We start from the raw sequence: 17,760 nt of genomic DNA, 5'->3' as shown, positions 1-17,760 counted from the left end.
CTGATAAGCGACCGACATTAATTCATCAAGCACCCGTTTATAGTGTTGTAGACCACTGAGTGGTTTGTGAAAAGCCAATTGAGGTGCTCATCTATCTAATGTCAGCCAGCGCCGTTGTCACCATTATTGGTAGCCAAAGATAAGTACCACCTGACAATTTGAATAATCTAGCCGAAAGCCTGTATCGTTCAACAGTTAAGTACGAGCTATAAAAAGAATTATCACGGTTCCCGTTCAATGTAGTCAACCGCTGGTAATCGTCAAACAACCGTCGTTCGCACTTGGAAAGTAAAGGATTTTCCCCGGAGTGTTCTCAAGCGTTTACGGTTACGGCGTTCAGTGACAATGTGGGCGATCAAGTTCGCGGCAGGCATTCTTGCCGTCGTTATGCTCGGAAGCATCGAAGCAGGTGACTAAGCTTTCTCAGTTGGAACAATTTACGGAATGTCCGGTGTTCGATATGCTATAGTAGTGGTGGTTGTGGTGTATTTCGGAACGATCTTCAATTATCATTGAAATGCTAATTGTGGAATGGATTCCAATTATGTAAATTTTACTCGGTGGTGAAAGTTGTGCTAGCGACAAACGTTGAGCAGACATGATAATTCTTGTTAAGATTTTGGTAAAGTACTTGGAAAATATAAGTTAAATTTGATTGTTTTAATGAGGTTTACATATTAGTTTTCTGTGCACACAGTAGTGGTAACTTTTTCCTGGTAAACAAAGCCATAGTGGAATAATAATCATCAGGGTAATTGAGAAGTTTAGTAGTGAAAATTTTTGTGTATTAAATATTTGTATTTAAAGATTCAAAAAATATTCCCACAGGAAGTGTTCATTTTCTCGAGCACCACATAATATACACTTTTGCATTCTTATTCGTAACCTTACACATTTACAAGCTATAATTTTATAAGTGGTAATGGAAACTATTTTAAACTTAAACTATTGTCCAATAGAAAAATAAAAAATCAGAGAAACATCAATTTTAACAGTCTGACATTACCGGGATTGCTCGAAGGAGTGCACTGCAATGGTGCCAGATAGGCGTGCACCAGACGTTGTCAGTATGTTTATCTTATTAACTCAGACTACTGATAAATGATTGTGAACAATACTGTTCAATAATAATCTACAAATTTGTAGATAAGTGAGACAATACATATCTCGTGTAGTTTCATGGATTGCAATTCGTTGGTGTCTACGGTAGATCTGCAGATACTCGCCTCGATTCCTCATTCTGATCCAAGGTATTTCGATCAGAATATATTCTAAAGTTGAATACTAATCAAACTGTATGCTTCAAGCTTCAACACATGCTGACCAGAAATCAGAATATGTGTATGATTAATCTGAAAATATTAGTCCGATTGAGGTTAAGGTTAATGTTATGTATAAAACTTTGAATTAGAAGATTGATTAGTTTTTCTTTAAAAATGCTAAATGTATATAAGAAGGAAAAGTTTAGAGTTTTGAGAATACTGAAAATGGAAACTTTATCTGACAACATTTAAGATACTCGTGAAAGGTACTTTGCATAACAGCTTGAATCGAACTGAATTTTTCCGTAGGTTACTCTAGGGCAATATGCAATTATCCCTCGCGGTGTTTTCTTCCGACTTGGAAGTGAGAGTGGGCACGACCAACTCGGAAGCCATACAATCGTTATGTGATAAAGCTTATTCTGCGAGGCGAGTGACATAGCAAAGCCTAGGTGCTACATTCCGTTATCGAAACTTGAACTTTTATACAACATACTACACCGCCAGCTGTTAGAGTACAGAACTATTGCGGGACCAGTGCTACGATCCTATTAACGGAAGTGACATGATATACCAAATTTTAATTTGCTGGTATTTACGTGTCGGTCGGCATTAGTCAAGTCAAATTGTATCACGTGAGACTTTCAAGATGGTTCTTTCTTGGCACATGTCTCGATTTCCATAATACCGAAGTAAATACAAATGGCAACGTAATGAAATTGGGTTTGTCACGTCATTTGCCTCGCAGAATACACCTCGGATGTCTTTTTAGATCTCCTGATTTCGTTGTCGAATCTCCGCACCTTGTAGCGATCGTTGGGAACTTTCTAACTAATACCAAACGGGGTTTTCGCTATTGTCACCATCTCCGACTTGATACTGTTTGGCTGGCTTCCCACGAAGGTAGATTGTACTGCCTTCAATTTTCTGAATACTCTTCTGTACCGCTTGCCTCGGGTCATTTCTCTCCTCCCCGAAGCTGTCTTGGAATTCCTTTCTTAAAATGTTGTACAGAATTTTGGTTGTCTTTGGTTGTCATGCGCATTTTCACACCTCTTAACAACTGGAAGAGTGGCATTTCAGGCCGATCAAAGCTCAAATCACTGTCGATTTTGATTCCAACTGCTTTGATTTTCATCGGATAAACTACGATGCAATCAACATAACATTAAGCGGAGTTGATTGGATCTCACTTATTGACTGCAATAGTCTGATCAAAGCTGTATCGAAATTTACTACTAAAATACATGAGCTTATAGCCTTCAATATAATTTCAAAGCTCGCCCGCGTCCTAGGCCCATTTGGGGTAACAGAAAGTTACCAAGCCGGCTTCATGAAGGGTCGGTCTACAACGGACCAAATCTTCACCTTGCGGCAGATCCTTCAGAAGTGCCGTGAATTCCAGGTCGCCACGTATCGCCTGATCATCGATTCATCCATTTCAAAGCCGCAAGACCTATGGAAAATTTTGACGAATATGGCTTTCCGGGTAAGCTTACTAGACTTATCATGGCTACGATGGATGGGATCCAGTGCTGTGTGAGAACCTCGGGTGGTGTTGCGAACAGCCCCTACCGCAGCAGACACCAAGTGTTAGCAACACTGCCGCGGAAGTTGACAGCGATCGGAAATGTCATCAGAGTCGAAAATGTCATCACGAAAAAGATAGATGAAGATGAACGTTAAAGACGGAAAGTGCCATAGTGGAAAGTTAAAGCGAAAGATTGGAATTTAGAAGTGTAGAAGGTGAAAAATATTTGGATAGATAGATAGTGTAATTGGAGTTATATAGGAAGTGGGAGACTGATAGAACGCGAAAAGCGTAAGGTAATAAAATGCTAAAATTGATGATTGAAGCTAAACTTAAATTAATAAAGCTTAAAATCTAATATCACAGAATTTATCACAGGTCGATTTCGATACATGGTTCTTAGAAATTATAAAGGGTAGATTAAAATAAAGGTGGAAGCTTAGAAAGGAAATTTAAGTACGGAAGTACGGAAAGTGTAAGTGGTAAAAATAGTAAATAACGCAACAATATCTAATAAAACACAAAACAATTATCACAGGTATCGAAATAGATTCGTAAGGACACGTGGAGGATAAATAAACGTGAAAATTTACAAGAACACTAAATATGTAAGGTAACAGTGAAATTTGTAACATACAAAATTAAAATAAATATTTTTCTAGCTTTGATCTGCTACCTAGCTGATCCAAAGGGGTGTTCTTTCCCGGAATAACCGAACAAAATCAAAGATATTTACGGAAGACATAACCTCAAAGGATGGAGGGAGACTCGTCTGATAAAAATTGTATGCTGTGTCAAGAACCGGATCATCGTGATGACATGGTACAATGTGATACCTGTCAGCTATGGGCTCATTATTGTTGTGCAGGAGTGACAGCTGAAATTGAAAATCACGACTGGAACTGCGTAAAGTGTTCCAACCAGTTGCGCGTACCGAAAGGCACGGGGAAGTCCGCGAAGAAATCCGTTGGCCCCAAGAGGACAGGTTCAAAGAGTGAGGGAGGATCAAATCGTAGTTCTGCATCGGTGTTAGAGCTGTCCATTCAGCAATTAGAGGAAGAACAAGATGCGTTGGAGAGAGATTTAGAGGCTGATCGACTGGTCCGGCAAAAGCGTTTGGAAATGAATCGAACCCTTCAGGAAAAACGGTTGCGACAAGAAAGGGAATTTCGCGAGTTGGAGCTTAGGCAGGAACGCGAACTAAGGGCACAGAAACTAGCGCAAGAGCAGGAGATTTTGGAAAAACGATTAGAAGAGGAATCTTTATTTTTGCAAAAGCATCAAGCTTTACGAGAGATGTTTGAAAGGAAAATGGATTTGCTTAGGAACGAACCGCATGTAGATGGTAAAGGCTACGAGGAAGAAAAGAATCAGACGACAGATTTATCGAAAAAGAAGGTCCAAAATTGGTTGAATGCGAACGGAGGCGAGGAAGCAGGCCTACGGTCATCGGCAGGTGAACATAGCGGTATAAACGAAAAAAAATCGAAAAAGGAGAAAATGTCAACGTTGGAAACGGTATTAGAAAAATTGCGAGATGTGCCAGTTTCGGACATGAGTGACGCTGGAAGCGAAAATGAAAGCCAAACAGGCGACCTGAACCAGGAACAGTTGAAGATTATTACGAAGCTACTTCAAAGGAACAGAAAAGGAGGAGAGCAAGGGCCAGCGAAAGGTCACGGGCCGGGGACCGGTCGCGATGGACCTACTAAGGAACAACTGGCTGCCAGGCAGGCGGTATGCAAACACTTACCGATATTCAAGGGAGAGCCGGAAATTTGGCCACTATTTTACAGTAGCTTCGAATATACCACAAAGGCCTGCGGATTCTCAAATTTGGATAATTTGAAACGCTTGCAAGATAGTTTGCAAGGTGGAGCCTTGGAGGCCGTGCGAAGTAGATTGATATTGCCGGAATCAGTACCGGACGTGATGAAGGATTTGAAAGATTTGTTTGGCAAACCAGAGAAACTTCTTAAAAGTTTGCTTCAAAAGGTCCGTAGCGCCCAATCGCCGAGGGCTGACCGACTAAACACGTTCATTCACTTTGGAATAACGGTCAAACAATTGTGTGACCATTTGGAGGCAGCTAGATTAGAAGAGCACCTGAACAACCCCATGTTAGTTCAAGAGTTGGTGGACAAACTGCCACCCAGTTATAAACTAGATTGGGTACGTTTTAAACGAACTACAGAAGGTACACCTTTGCGCACCTTTACCAATTTCATGAATAGTATAGTGTCAGATGTCTCCGAAGTTAGCGAGCTTACCTCGCTTGATATGACTGATCGAGCCAGTCAAGGGAATCAGAAGAAAAAGGAGTACGTCCATGTGCACGCGTCGTCTAGCAAAAATGATTCATCCTCGACGGCATGTTGGCTGTGCAAGAGAGCAGACCACAAAATAAAATTTTGCGAAGAATTCAAACGACTCAACGTGTCGGATCGCTTTAAAGTTGTAAACAAATATAAATTGTGCCATCAATGTTTAAACAACCATGGAAAAAGCCGTTGTAATTCGAAGTTCAGATGCACAGTGGGCAACTGCCAGCAGAATCATCATCCGCTATTGCACCGCGCGGTAGAAACAGTTCAGGTAATGAAAGCAGAGAATGTGCTTCACCATGGCCATCGTTCTGTTCTATTCCGAATGCTGCCAGTGACTATACATGCTAGCGATGTTAGTTTGAACGTCCTAGCGTTTCTAGACGAAGGCTCGTCCGTTACGCTGATTCAGAATGAAATAGTAAACAGACTTGAGTTGCTAGGCGAGAGAGAACCTTTAGTGGTAACTTGGACAGGAAACGTGAAGCGGTATGAAGACCAGTCAAGAAAGGTTAACTTAACGATCTCAGCAAGAGGATCCAGCAGAAGATTGTCAGTACACAACGCTCGCACAGTGGAACAGCTCGTGTTGCCGAAGCAAGGTGCGAAATTTCAGGATATAATTCGGCAGTATCCGCACTTGAGGGATTTACCTGTAACGGAGCAAGAACTAGAAGAGCCTAAGATAATGTTAGGCCTGGATAACTTACACGTGTTTGCTCCTGTAGAATCTAGAATCGGTCAGCCTGGTGAACCGATTGGCGTTCGGTGTGCGCTGGGGTGGGCAATTTATGGTCCACAATCAAAAAGGCGGATGGAACATGCTTATGTGAACGTGCACGACGACATTGTGGTCAGTAATCAGGATATTTTTGATTTGATTAAGGGCCAGTATACTTTAGAAGAATCAGGCATCGCTTACGACGTACCTGAATCTGCTGAAGATGCGCGGGCCCGAGAGATTTTGCGGACGACAACGGTTAGAATCGGAAATCGATTCGAAACAGGACTCCTTTGGCGGTACGACGTGCGTAATTTCCCTGACAGTTACCCGATGGCAGTTAAGCGGTTGAAGGCACTGGAAAGGAAATTGTACAAAAATCCGAATCTGAAGCAGAGCGTAGATCGCCAAATCGAGGAATACGTTGAAAAGGGTTATGCCCACAGGATAACGAACGAAGAGCAGACGAAATCGAGTTCCGCTGCCATTTGGTATCTTCCGTTAAATGTGGTATTAAATCCACGTAAACCAAACAAAATACGTTTGGTATGGGACGCGGCAGCATCGGTCAACGGTGTGTCACTAAATTCCGAGCTCCTGACAGGCCCCGACATGCTAACGAGTCTCCCAGCAGTTATTCAACGCTTCAGAGAAAAACGTTTCGCCTATGGAGGCGATATAAAGGAGATGTACCACCAACTCCGTATCAGATCTCTAGACAAGCAGGCGCAACGCTTTCTGTACCGCTTTAAAGACGAGCCGCCACAAATCTTTGTTATGGACGTTGCTACGTTTGGGGCGACCTGTTCCCCCTGTTCGGCACAGTTCATAAAGAACTTGAATGCCGAGGAACATTCAAATCAATACCCGGAGGCAGCAGCCGCAATCATCTCCAAGCACTACGTCGATGATTATCTCGACAGTGCCGACACAGTAGGGGAAGCAATAGAGCGCGCAGAACAGGTGAAGTTGATTCATGCCAACGGCGGATTCGAGATTGGGAAATGGGTATCAAATTCCGAAGAATTTCTGCGGGCGCTGGGAGAACGAAATGGAGATCAGTCAGTTCATCTGCATAAAGATAAAACGACCGATAAAGAGCGAGTATTAGGAATAATTTGGGACAGTAAGGGAGATGTTTTTTCTTTTTCTACGACTCCGAGAGCAGATATTGGGTTAATATTCTCGAGTCGAGAACGGCCTACCAAGCGATTGGTCCTCAGTAGCGTAATGTCAATGTTTGACCCCCTAGGTCTTCTTTGTCCATTCACGATTGTTGGAAGAATACTGGTACAAGATCTGTGGAGGACAGGCTTAGAGTGGGATGAATCTCTTAATGATGAGTCGTACGAGAAATGGAAACAGTGGGTCGAGCTACTACCAGAAGTTAGTGCAATTAGGGTGCCAAGGAGCTACTTCGGAATGGCTACCTCGGACCAGTTCGGAAACCTTCAACTACACGTGTTCACGGATGCCAGTGAAAAGGCGTACGGGTGTGTCGCCTACTTCCGTGTCGAAATTAACGGTGAAGCACGGTGCGCGCTGGTAATGAGCAAGAGCAAAGTGGCCCCACTTAAACAGCTGACCATCCCAAGATTAGAGCTACAAGCGGCGGTACTCGGAGCTAGAATGGCCCAATCGATTAGGCGCAATCATAGTCTCGATGTGAAGCAGCAGTATTTTTGGTCCGACTCGCGCAACGTATTATCTTGGATAAAATCAGACCAACGACGCTACCGGCCATTCGTGGGATTTCGTATCGGAGAGATTATTAGTCTAACTAATGCTTCAGAGTGGCGCTGGGTTCCTTCGAGATTTAATGAGGCGGATTGCGTGACAAAGTGGAAGCAAGGGTGGAAGTTACATTCGGAAAGTTCGTGGTTCACAGGTGCAGATTTCTTGTGGCGCAAAGAAGAGGATTGGCCAGCACAGCCAGAGGTAAAAGCAAACGTTAGTGAAGAGTTGCGATCTTATCTATTGATTCACGACATAGCATTGCCAGAATCTGTACTCGACGTAAATAAAATTTCGAAATATACTGTTGTTGTTCGGACTATGGCTTGCGTATTGAGATTTATAAGTAACTGTAAAAGGTCGCACAAAGGTGACCCCATTGAGGTGCTGAAAGCAACAGTAGGCCAGCAGAAAATGCTCGTACAACAAAATAAACCCAAAATACGTTTACCTTTGACACAAGATGAATTGTTAAAAGCAGAAACTTGTCTTTTCAAAATGGTTCAAGCAGAGACATACGGTGGAGATCTAAAAGTATTATTGCATAACAAGGATAACCCAGCCTCTCAGTGGCTAACAGTAGATGTCACAAGTCCTTTGTACAAACTAGCACCGTTGATCGACGAATACGGATTAGTGCGTATGGAGGGAAGGACGAATAATGCTCAGTTTCTACCATTTGATCTACGTTTCCCGATAATATTACCAAAGGAGCACCCTCTGACAGTAAAATTAATTCAGCACTATCACGAAAAATTCGGTCATGGTTATAGGGAAACTGTAAAAAACGAACTCAGACAACGCTTTTATATTTCAGCGTTAAGCAGAATGGTCCAGAGGGTAGCGAAAGAGTGCATGTGGTGTAAGGTCAAACGTAACCGTCCACGCACCCCGCGTATGGCACCTTTACCCATCCAAAGATTGATTCCATACCAACGCCCATTTACCTTTGTCGGAATCGACTATTTGGGGCCCTTTGAGGTATCCATTGGTAGACGGAAGGAAAAACGCTGGATCGTGTTGTTTACCTGCATGGTAGTGAGAGCTATTCATCTCGAGGTGGCCCACAGTTTAACAACCCAAGCATGCCTTATGGCTTTGAGAAGATTCATTTGTCGCCGTGGACCTCCGTTAGAATTCTTCTCAGATAACGGAACGAATCTGAAAGGGGCGAGTAAAGAATTAGAAAAATTAATATGCGAAATAAATGAAGATTGTGGTAGCGAGTTAACAACTGCTCGAACAAAATGGAACTTTAATCCCCCCGCCGCTCCTCATATGGGGGGCGTATGGGAGCGCTTGGTGAGATCTACGAAGGAGGTTTTAGCTGTAATCGACGACGGGCGGAAATTGACAGATGAAATTCTGTTGACTTCTACTTGCGAGGCAGAAGACATGATTAATGCGCGGCCTTTAACATATGTATCCCAGGAGGCCGACGAAGTGGATACGCTAACCCCTAACCACTTCCTTAGGGGAGTAGCGCCCAACGAACCTTTGTTAACACCTTCGCCACCTACATCTGGCGAAGCTCTTCGTGACAATTATCACCGATCCCAGCAACTTGCGACAGAGATGTGGAATAGATGGATCAAAGAATACGTTCCATCAGTCAACCGGCGAACCAAATGGTATGGAGAAGCAAAACCGCTACAAGCAGGAGACTTAGTTTATATAGTGGAGGGGACTAAACGAAAACTTTGGGTGCGCGGAATAGTCCAAGAACCTATTGTGGCCAGCGACGGACGGGTTCGTCAGGCTTGGATCCGTACAAGCAGTGGAGTTTTTAAGAGAGCAACGGCGGTGTTGGCTGTTCTAGAAATAGATGACGGTAATACTGTCTTGAATCCAAGTTCAGATCCAGAGTTACGGGCCGGGGAAGTGTTGCGAACAGCCCCTACCGCAGCAGACACCAAGTGTTAGCAACACTGCCGCGGAAGTTGACAGCGATCGGAAATGTCATCAGAGTCGAAAATGTCATCACGAAAAAGATAGATGAAGATGAACGTTAAAGACGGAAAGTGCCATAGTGGAAAGTTAAAGCGAAAGATTGGAATTTAGAAGTGTAGAAGGTGAAAAATATTTGGATAGATAGATAGTGTAATTGGAGTTATATAGGAAGTGGGAGACTGATAGAACGCGAAAAGCGTAAGGTAATAAAATGCTAAAATTGATGATTGAAGCTAAACTTAAATTAATAAAGCTTAAAATCTAATATCACAGAATTTATCACAGGTCGATTTCGATACATGGTTCTTAGAAATTATAAAGGGTAGATTAAAATAAAGGTGGAAGATTAGAAAGGAAATTTAAGTACGGAAGTACGGAAAGTGTAAGTGGTAAAAATAGTAAATAACGCAACAATATCTAATAAAACACAAAACAATTATCACAGGTATCGAAATAGATTCGTAAGGACACGTGGAGGATAAATAAACGTGAAAATTTACAAGAACACTAAATATGTAAGGTAACAGTGAAATTTGTAACATACAAAATTAAAATAAATATTTTTCTAGCTTTGATCTGCTACCTAGCTGATCCAAAGGGGTGTTCTTTCCCGGAATAACCGAACAGGTGGATTGTCGGACCCATTCGAATCTCGCAGGGGACTTCGACAAGGAGATGGTCTTTCCTGCCTGCTATTCAACATTGCGCTTGAAGGTGTTATAAGATGAGTGGCGATCGAAATGCGAGTGGCACGATTCAAAATAATTTTCAATAAATCCAGTCAATTTATCTGCTTTGCTGACGACGTGTATGCTGTCGGCAGTACATTTGAGGCGGTGGAAAATCGGTATACCAGACTAAAACGCGAAACAGAGATTTGGTAGAAGATAAATTATGTCTAAAACGAAGTATATGTTGGCGAGCGGGACCCAGCACGTCAGGGTCCGCTTGGGCAGTACGGTGTTAATCGACGAGGGTGAGTTTGAGGTAGTCGACGAATTCGTATATCTTGGCTCACTGGCAACAGAGAACAATAATACCAGCCGTGAGATTAAAAGGTATACCAGCGGAAGTCGGACCTACTACGGACTCAACAAAAACTTACGATCGAACAATTTGAGCCCCCATACGAAGTGCACATTGTACAAATCGCTAATTAGATCGGTTGTCTTTTATAAGAACAAAACGTGGACATTGCTAGAAGAGGACCTACGAGCACTCGGAGTTTTCGAACGGCAGGTGCTACGAACCATCTTTGGCGGCCTGCAAGAGAACGGTGTATGGAGGCGAAGAATGGACGAGCTCGCGCCTCTCTACGGCGAATCCTGTATTCAGAAAGTGGTTAAAGCTGGACGGATACGTTGGGCAGGATATGTTGCTAGAATGCCGGTGGTTTTCGCATCGAATCCGGTAGGAACAAGACGAAGAGGGGCACAGCGAGCGAGGTAGCAAGACCAGGTGGATCGAGATCTGGCGAGCACTGGGTGCCCGCGGAACTGGAGAGCAGCTGCCATGGACCGAAATAGATGGAGAAATTATGCGACGCAGGCTTTGTCATAAGACGTTAGGCCAATTAAGTGATCTATCGAGGAAGTTGCTACAGCTGTTGGTAACTGGAAGAAGTTTTACCGCCCCGTACTAGATGGCATTCCATCAAGCTATTTTTCTCAAAAAATGTAACAATGGTTTAAAATTGCCATTAGTCACGGTTTTTAATCTTTCTTTGCGATGTTTCCAGTGTTCAAGAAACGTAATGTAGAGCACTATCGTGTATCAGTATTATCTACAATCATCTAATGTTCAGCATAAAAATTACATCTCTGCTGCACAGCATGGCTTTTACCCACCCAGCCCGAGCAGGAGCCAATGCCTCATCCACACCTAATGAATATCAAATTCAGCTATTATATCTAAATTTGATATTCGTTAGCTATCGCTATTTAAGTTATTTTACGTTTTTGTACTATACCAAATGAATTACTGAATCAGCTATTCGATTTCCGATTATTTTTTCATGAACATAACATAACATAAAAACCATGTGGTTATGGGCCATTCAAAAACCATGTGGTTATGACGAGGAGGAAGTGGGTTGGCCGCGATCCATACATAATTTTCAGAATTTGTGTGGACGATTGCTCATGGAGAGGGTGACGAGGGTCTAAAAATCCGTCACGAATACCGGTATACCTCGACAGTACATACCCTCGTTAGTACGTACCCTCTATAGTACGTACCCTCCATAAAACGTACATTTAGCCTCGATAGTACGTACATTTTCCAACAACACTTTATTTGTTTCATTCCAAGCTTCACAAAGGGCAAAATCATTGGTTTAAAAAAAATCAGAATGGTTGTATTCCAGACACGACCGCGTAGCTGGCGTAGAACTACGTTAGGCGGGTTTTTGCGAGGAAACCTTGACTTGTCTTTCACACCATATTAATATATGTGCGGCGTAATATAGCGTTAAGTAAATAATAGTGCTAAATAATTGTATCGTATTTTTGGTATGTATTTTGTGATGCCAAAAACAAATATTTTTACCAATGCCAGAATCGGAGTACAGCCTGAATCGTTAATATCAAATACTATTCACATATATTTGTATTTTGATGATATCAAAAAATTGTTATGTCAAAATGGCTTGATTGTGCTACAGGTTGAGAAATCCAAATTTTTGCACATCGATAATTTTTCAGATCGTTTTATTCATTTTATTGATTCAAGGCTACTAAGTAAGTTAAAGTTGTTTGCAAAATGTGTTGTACCTTACTGCCTTATACTGAGTTGACGGTCAAATAAACATTAGCACCATTACGGATACCTTCTGCCTTGTCTTCTTCATCATTTTCGAAAGCAATTGATGCTTGAACTAACTGACGCAAAGCAGCAATTGAAACATTCAAAACTATTCTCGGATAAAAGAGTCGCTGATTTTCGTCACTTTGAGAATTGCTGCATTACAAATATCACATATTTGTGTTGCGGCACAAATATCCTTTCAGTTATGTTTCCTTGTAAGACAACAGTTCCGAAAAAAATCTTCCAGTACCTATTCGCGACTGCAAAAGCTAAAGAGATATTTAATCCTGTTCGCACTTACACGAATACCCATTGTCAAAACTTGCGTGAAAACAAAAGCAAAAATACTTCCTTCACTTTTTTCTCACGCAAAAACCAAACAAATATTAGCAACTTCGTAGTCGCGAATGTGGATACAATCTGGCAGAAGGAAAGGATTGTTTTCACTTTTCTGTGACGTTTCACCTTCAGGACATCAATTTGGACAAGTTTCGATGTTTAAAAATAAACTAGGTTGAAAGGAAGGGGTGGTTTTATGCTTTAACAAAACTGTTTACTTCCAGGACATCAAACTGGACTAGGTTTGTCGCATTCCTAAGAAATCTTGTTAGAACGAGAGGGCTTAATCACTTTTTCTGGCATACTTCCCAAGCACAGATATCAAATTAGTATAAGTCTTAACGTCGTAAAAGAATCTTCGACCTCCATCCAATGGCAACCATCCAGAGCATGGGAAGATTCTTAATTAGGAATTATTTATATTCATTTCTATTCGGATGAAGTGTAATCTTTCTTTTGAAAAATACTATAATTATTTGCTGTTCATTTTGATCTAAAGCCTAATTTATTAAGTTATTATTTACAATTGCAATTTCGCCCTTTTTACTAAAGAATTAATAAGCAGAATATTATTTATTGACTTTAAACTTATACAATTTATTTAATCAATTTGATTTACAACCTTGCACTTTGAAATAAAGTTAATATCTTCACTGTTATGATTAATCACCATATTTAAGCATTGACGAATAGAGTTATCAAACTTAATAATCTTCAATCTATCAGTTTCATTATACGCGTACAAGTTATCAGAGACGGTTTCAACTTCTAGTTCTTTCCCAACAAAATAAAAATTATGATTATGATCACTTAGAATATTTTGTATGTTATAAAAAGAGCCGTTTTTCCACATCCAGGAATCGTCAGCGATAATTTTGGCATGATGATGATGTACAGAAATTCAATCCATTGTAGAACAATTTGTTATGGGTTTGAAAATTTAATTCTGAAATTCCATCTTCGAGCATAACATCAGAATGTGATGAAAGTGAAAAAGGTTTTTCAAATTTCACCGGCGAAAGTTTTTTGATCCAAAGTGATTGCACCCAAGAGAAAATTTTAGAATCACGTGGCGCGTGAGTCATGTGGCAACGCCAAAGTCGTACTGACAGGTTGAGCAAAAGTAAATTCTAGTTGGTGGGCATGAGTAAGCATCGAAAAAACTAGAAAATGTTTTAAAAGATTCAGGAAAAGCCTTAGATCCGGATATTACGTTCATCATACGAAGCAAATCGTCCAAAGCTTCCTGTGTAAGATGATGTCGAATATAATAGTTTAAGATCATGTACAGAATCTCCACAGTTAGTAAATCAGATTGAGCCCGGAAATGCTTAGTATGATTTACGGAGAATATCTGGAAATCAGAATATTATAAAACACATTCGTTGAAAATTAATGATAGGGTTAATACCTTGAAAAATTCATTCCAACTGTCTGATGAATCTTGACCAACATCTGAGTCTTCATTTTCAATTACATCTTGCGGAGACGTTTTCTGAATTGTTCGCGCTTCGGCAGGGAGGGTTTTCTCGATGATCATTTCTAGCGTCCTCAGTGAAATCATTCGATAGATTTAGTTGATCCTCAGCACGATGGCAAGTTGAGAGATCTTCTGGTTGATCCTGAATATGGTAACAAAAATCTGCTGGTTGGTCGTTTCTTGGCATCGTGTTGTTCCTTGTGACGTATGCTCTACTTCAATGCACTCATTACCATCGCTAAGTGTGATTTGAGTCCGGTGTTGCACATTAATTTTGACCTATTGTATCAGAAAGCAGCGCTATGTTCGCAAATACAGCGATACAAACTCGTATTCGTATGTCAACATGCAGATTTCGTCTTTCTTCATTTGAAAGTTTAACAAGTTTTAGGGACATGTTATTTAGGTAAAATCATAATCCAAATGTTATGATATCTGGTTTTGTAATAGTTTTTATTTGAATTAAAAAAAAATTAGCGCATGAAAAAATCTACTCAAATTCATATTCCAACGGGATTCGAATTAACAGTTTTGATTTCCCAGATGTGGCTTAATCTCAAGGATTGCTCTGTGGGTGACGTAGTAATTCACACATAGATATATCAGTTTATTACTTCGTACGATGACTGCAGTCTTCAAACACTTCAAACTTCAGACTTCAATCACTGATCGACTTGTTCTCTGATTGGTCCTGCTGCAACTACATGACTTTACGGTCCGACAGAACAACGGGATGAAATCAGAGATCTCCACTGCTGACGATTACCTGCCATGGTTTTTAGCTGTCGCCGGAACAGGTTTGTTTGTCTTTTATTGTCTAGTAGCGTAAGGTTTACCCTTTTAAAAATGCTACTTCTGATTTGTCGATAAGTTTAGTATAGTCTTACATTTCTTCACAATTATTTAAACTAAAACTATTACTCTAATTACGAGGTTCTCGTCCACAGCCCGGATGTCGTCGGCTAAGCAGCGCCGCCATGGGCCTCTGGGTCTGCCTCTTCTACGCTGTCCGTGCGGATTCCAATCTAGTGCTTCTCTGCAGATCTCGCTCGCTCCTTTTCTCAAGGTGTGTCCGATCCACTTCCACCTACGCTTACGAATTTCTGTTGCTATCGGTTGTTAATCACATCGACAATGGAGTCTGTCATTAGGTATCCAGTTGTCAGGCTACCAGGCACGAATGATATATCGCAGGCACCGGTTGATAAATACCTGCAGTTTTTGCGTTGTTTCCGCTGAGACGCATCACGTTTCGCAGGCATACAGCAGTACGGAGTTAACGTTTGAATTGAAAAGTCGGGTTTTCGTATGTGAAGTGACCTAGCTTAAGCGCCAAGTGCTTCACAGACCTGCAAAGGCACCCCTGGCCTTTCTGATCCGTGCAGCTATATCAGTCTTGGTACCACCATCGGACGTTGTCTGGCTACCAAGATACTGAAAGGCGTTCACTTGCTCAACTTGTTGTCCCGCTCTTGTGAAATTTCCGGGATTGTCAGTGTTCACTACCATAGATTTGGTTTTGCTACACTGACTGTGAGACCTACTGCCTGGGAAGTCATCTATCTTGCTCTGCATATCATTTCGGCGTTGTAGCCCCATTCGCAGGTACAACTCATTGTTTGGCTTTATGGTACGATGCATCACATTGCTTCAGTCCACTCAACGTCATCTGTTCCTGTTGATCTTTGCATTTACTCCCCCATTCGATAACTACGAAAAACTTCACGCTCGTCCTTTTTTTTAACAATAGAGTGAAACCAGGAAGGACGTTAGCTTATAAGAGGCTCTCAGTTTGACTAAGTTTGAAAAAAAATCTTACTAAACTAACTCCTCTTTTTTCTCGAACTGACCAATTCATGCTCTTTTAAATATTGTTTCACAGCTCCTCGTGAAGGATATGGTCCCGGGATGCAAGATTGGGGATTCGTGGAGGTTCGAAATGGAGCCCACATGTTCTGGTGGTTGTACTACACAACGGCTGAAGTTGAACAGTTCACGGACAGACCGCTGCTGATTTGGCTGCAAGGAGGCCCAGGAGCGTCTTCAATGTATGGAAATTTTGAAGAACTAGGCCCATTGACTTTAGAAGGAGAGGAGAGAAATCATACGTGGGTAGGTATGGTTTTGCAATTCACTCAAACCGATATTTGATGAATTCTTCATTCGAAACATTGCAGGTAAAAAACTACAACGTTCTGTTCATTGACAACCCCGTTGGAACCGGCTTCAGCTATGTGGAGGATTCGTCACTTTATACCAAAAACAATGCTGAAATTGCCGATGATTTGCTTACCTTCATTAAAGAATTCTACAGATTAAATCCGGAATTCAAGGAAACTCCGTTGCACATCTACGCCGAAAGCTATGGCGGGAAGATGGCTCCCGAATTTGCGTATGTTCTAGATAAGGCTATCAAAAATGGAGAAATTGACATTAAGCTAGAGTCTGTCGGAATAGTTGCACCCTGGGTATCACCGATCGATTCCGTGCTTTCGTGGGGTGACTTTTTGCTCAACATGGGCTTTGTTGACACCAAAGGATACCGACAGATTCAAGCGGCCGCCATTGAGACTGAGCATATTCTGAACGAGGGACGCTATGAAGATGCCACCTGGCAATGGGGACGGACTGAAGAAGTTATCGTGCGGGAGACTCTGGGGATTGATTTTTATAACGTGCTGTTTACACAAGACTTTCAGTCGACCAAATCCCGATTGGCAATGTTTGCAAAGGACATGAAGCGTAAGTCTTCAATCGATTGTAACGTACGAGTTTGTTGCCTAACTAATAAAATTATATTTCAGAGGCAACTTTGGACAGTGCCATCCGGCTTGCATCCGAAGATCGTGATCAAATGCTGGAAGATTTAATGAGAGGAGTGGTAGCCACAACGTTGCAGCTTCCGGCAGAATCTGTGTATAATTCACAGGGTGGACGTGTTTTCCAAAGCATGAGTGGCGATTTCATGAAACCGGCAATTCACATCATTGAGCTTTTACTCAATAACACCAACTTGGACGTTGTTGTAATTACTGGTCAATTGGATTTGATAGTTGCAACTCCAGGAAATGTGGCTTGGCTGGAAAAAGTTCAATGGGATGGTCGTAATCAGTATTTGCAAGCTCCAAGGGACGGAATTGGTCCGCTTGGTATGTTAGAAGGTTATCAGAAGAGCTTTGGGAAGCTGTACATGTACTGGGCGTTACGCGCTGGTCACATGGTGCCCGCCGATAATCCAGTGATAATGGATTACATTCTACAGAAACATGCTGGGTTTCCCTAGTGTTGTTGAGAAGCTATGGGAACAACAATAAAAGTTACGTTTTGCAAACTGGACGAGCCGTTAGCATTAATCATAATAACACTTGCTGTTTGGCCGTTAGTTTAATAAGTATCATTCAACAGATGACATTTACGATTTACCTACCTGATATTATTCCATTACCCGGCAAATTATTAGGAAGGGGATGAATGGGGTTAGTAAAGGATTGGACGGACCCGGTGCAATATGAGCACTTAGCCTTTGGTAACAGTTGTTTCTTACTTACATCTCTACTTACTTGCATAAAACAACTCTGATTTGAAATACTTTGTTTTAGGAATAATAATTCCTT

At 41.5% G+C, this 17,760-nt stretch overlaps 1 protein-coding gene across 2 annotated transcripts; it reads left to right on the top strand.

The window, feature by feature from the left end:
* Window positions 1–82: 82 nt before the first annotated feature.
* Window positions 83–17,575, top strand: LOC128734766 (retinoid-inducible serine carboxypeptidase-like). Of its 2 annotated transcripts, XM_053829108.1 has the most exons (5): window positions 83–129; window positions 196–409; window positions 16,029–16,258; window positions 16,324–16,888; window positions 16,951–17,575. In XM_053829108.1, the coding sequence occupies exons 2-5, from the start codon at window positions 346–348 to the stop codon at window positions 17,427–17,429; spliced, it is 1,338 nt and encodes a 445-aa protein (XP_053685083.1). In that variant the 5' UTR covers window positions 83–129; window positions 196–345; the 3' UTR covers window positions 17,430–17,575. The 2 variants fall into 2 exon arrangements, with proteins under 2 accessions (XP_053685083.1, XP_053685081.1); XM_053829106.1 differs by having other exon boundaries at window positions 88–409.
* Window positions 17,576–17,760: the final 185 nt, after the last annotated feature.

The sequence above is a fragment of the Sabethes cyaneus genome, chromosome 2, assembly GCF_943734655.1.
Source record: "Sabethes cyaneus chromosome 2, idSabCyanKW18_F2, whole genome shotgun sequence".
Taxonomy (NCBI): Eukaryota; Metazoa; Arthropoda; class Insecta; order Diptera; family Culicidae; genus Sabethes; species Sabethes cyaneus.
This window is presented reverse-complemented; position numbering and strand designations above follow the sequence as displayed.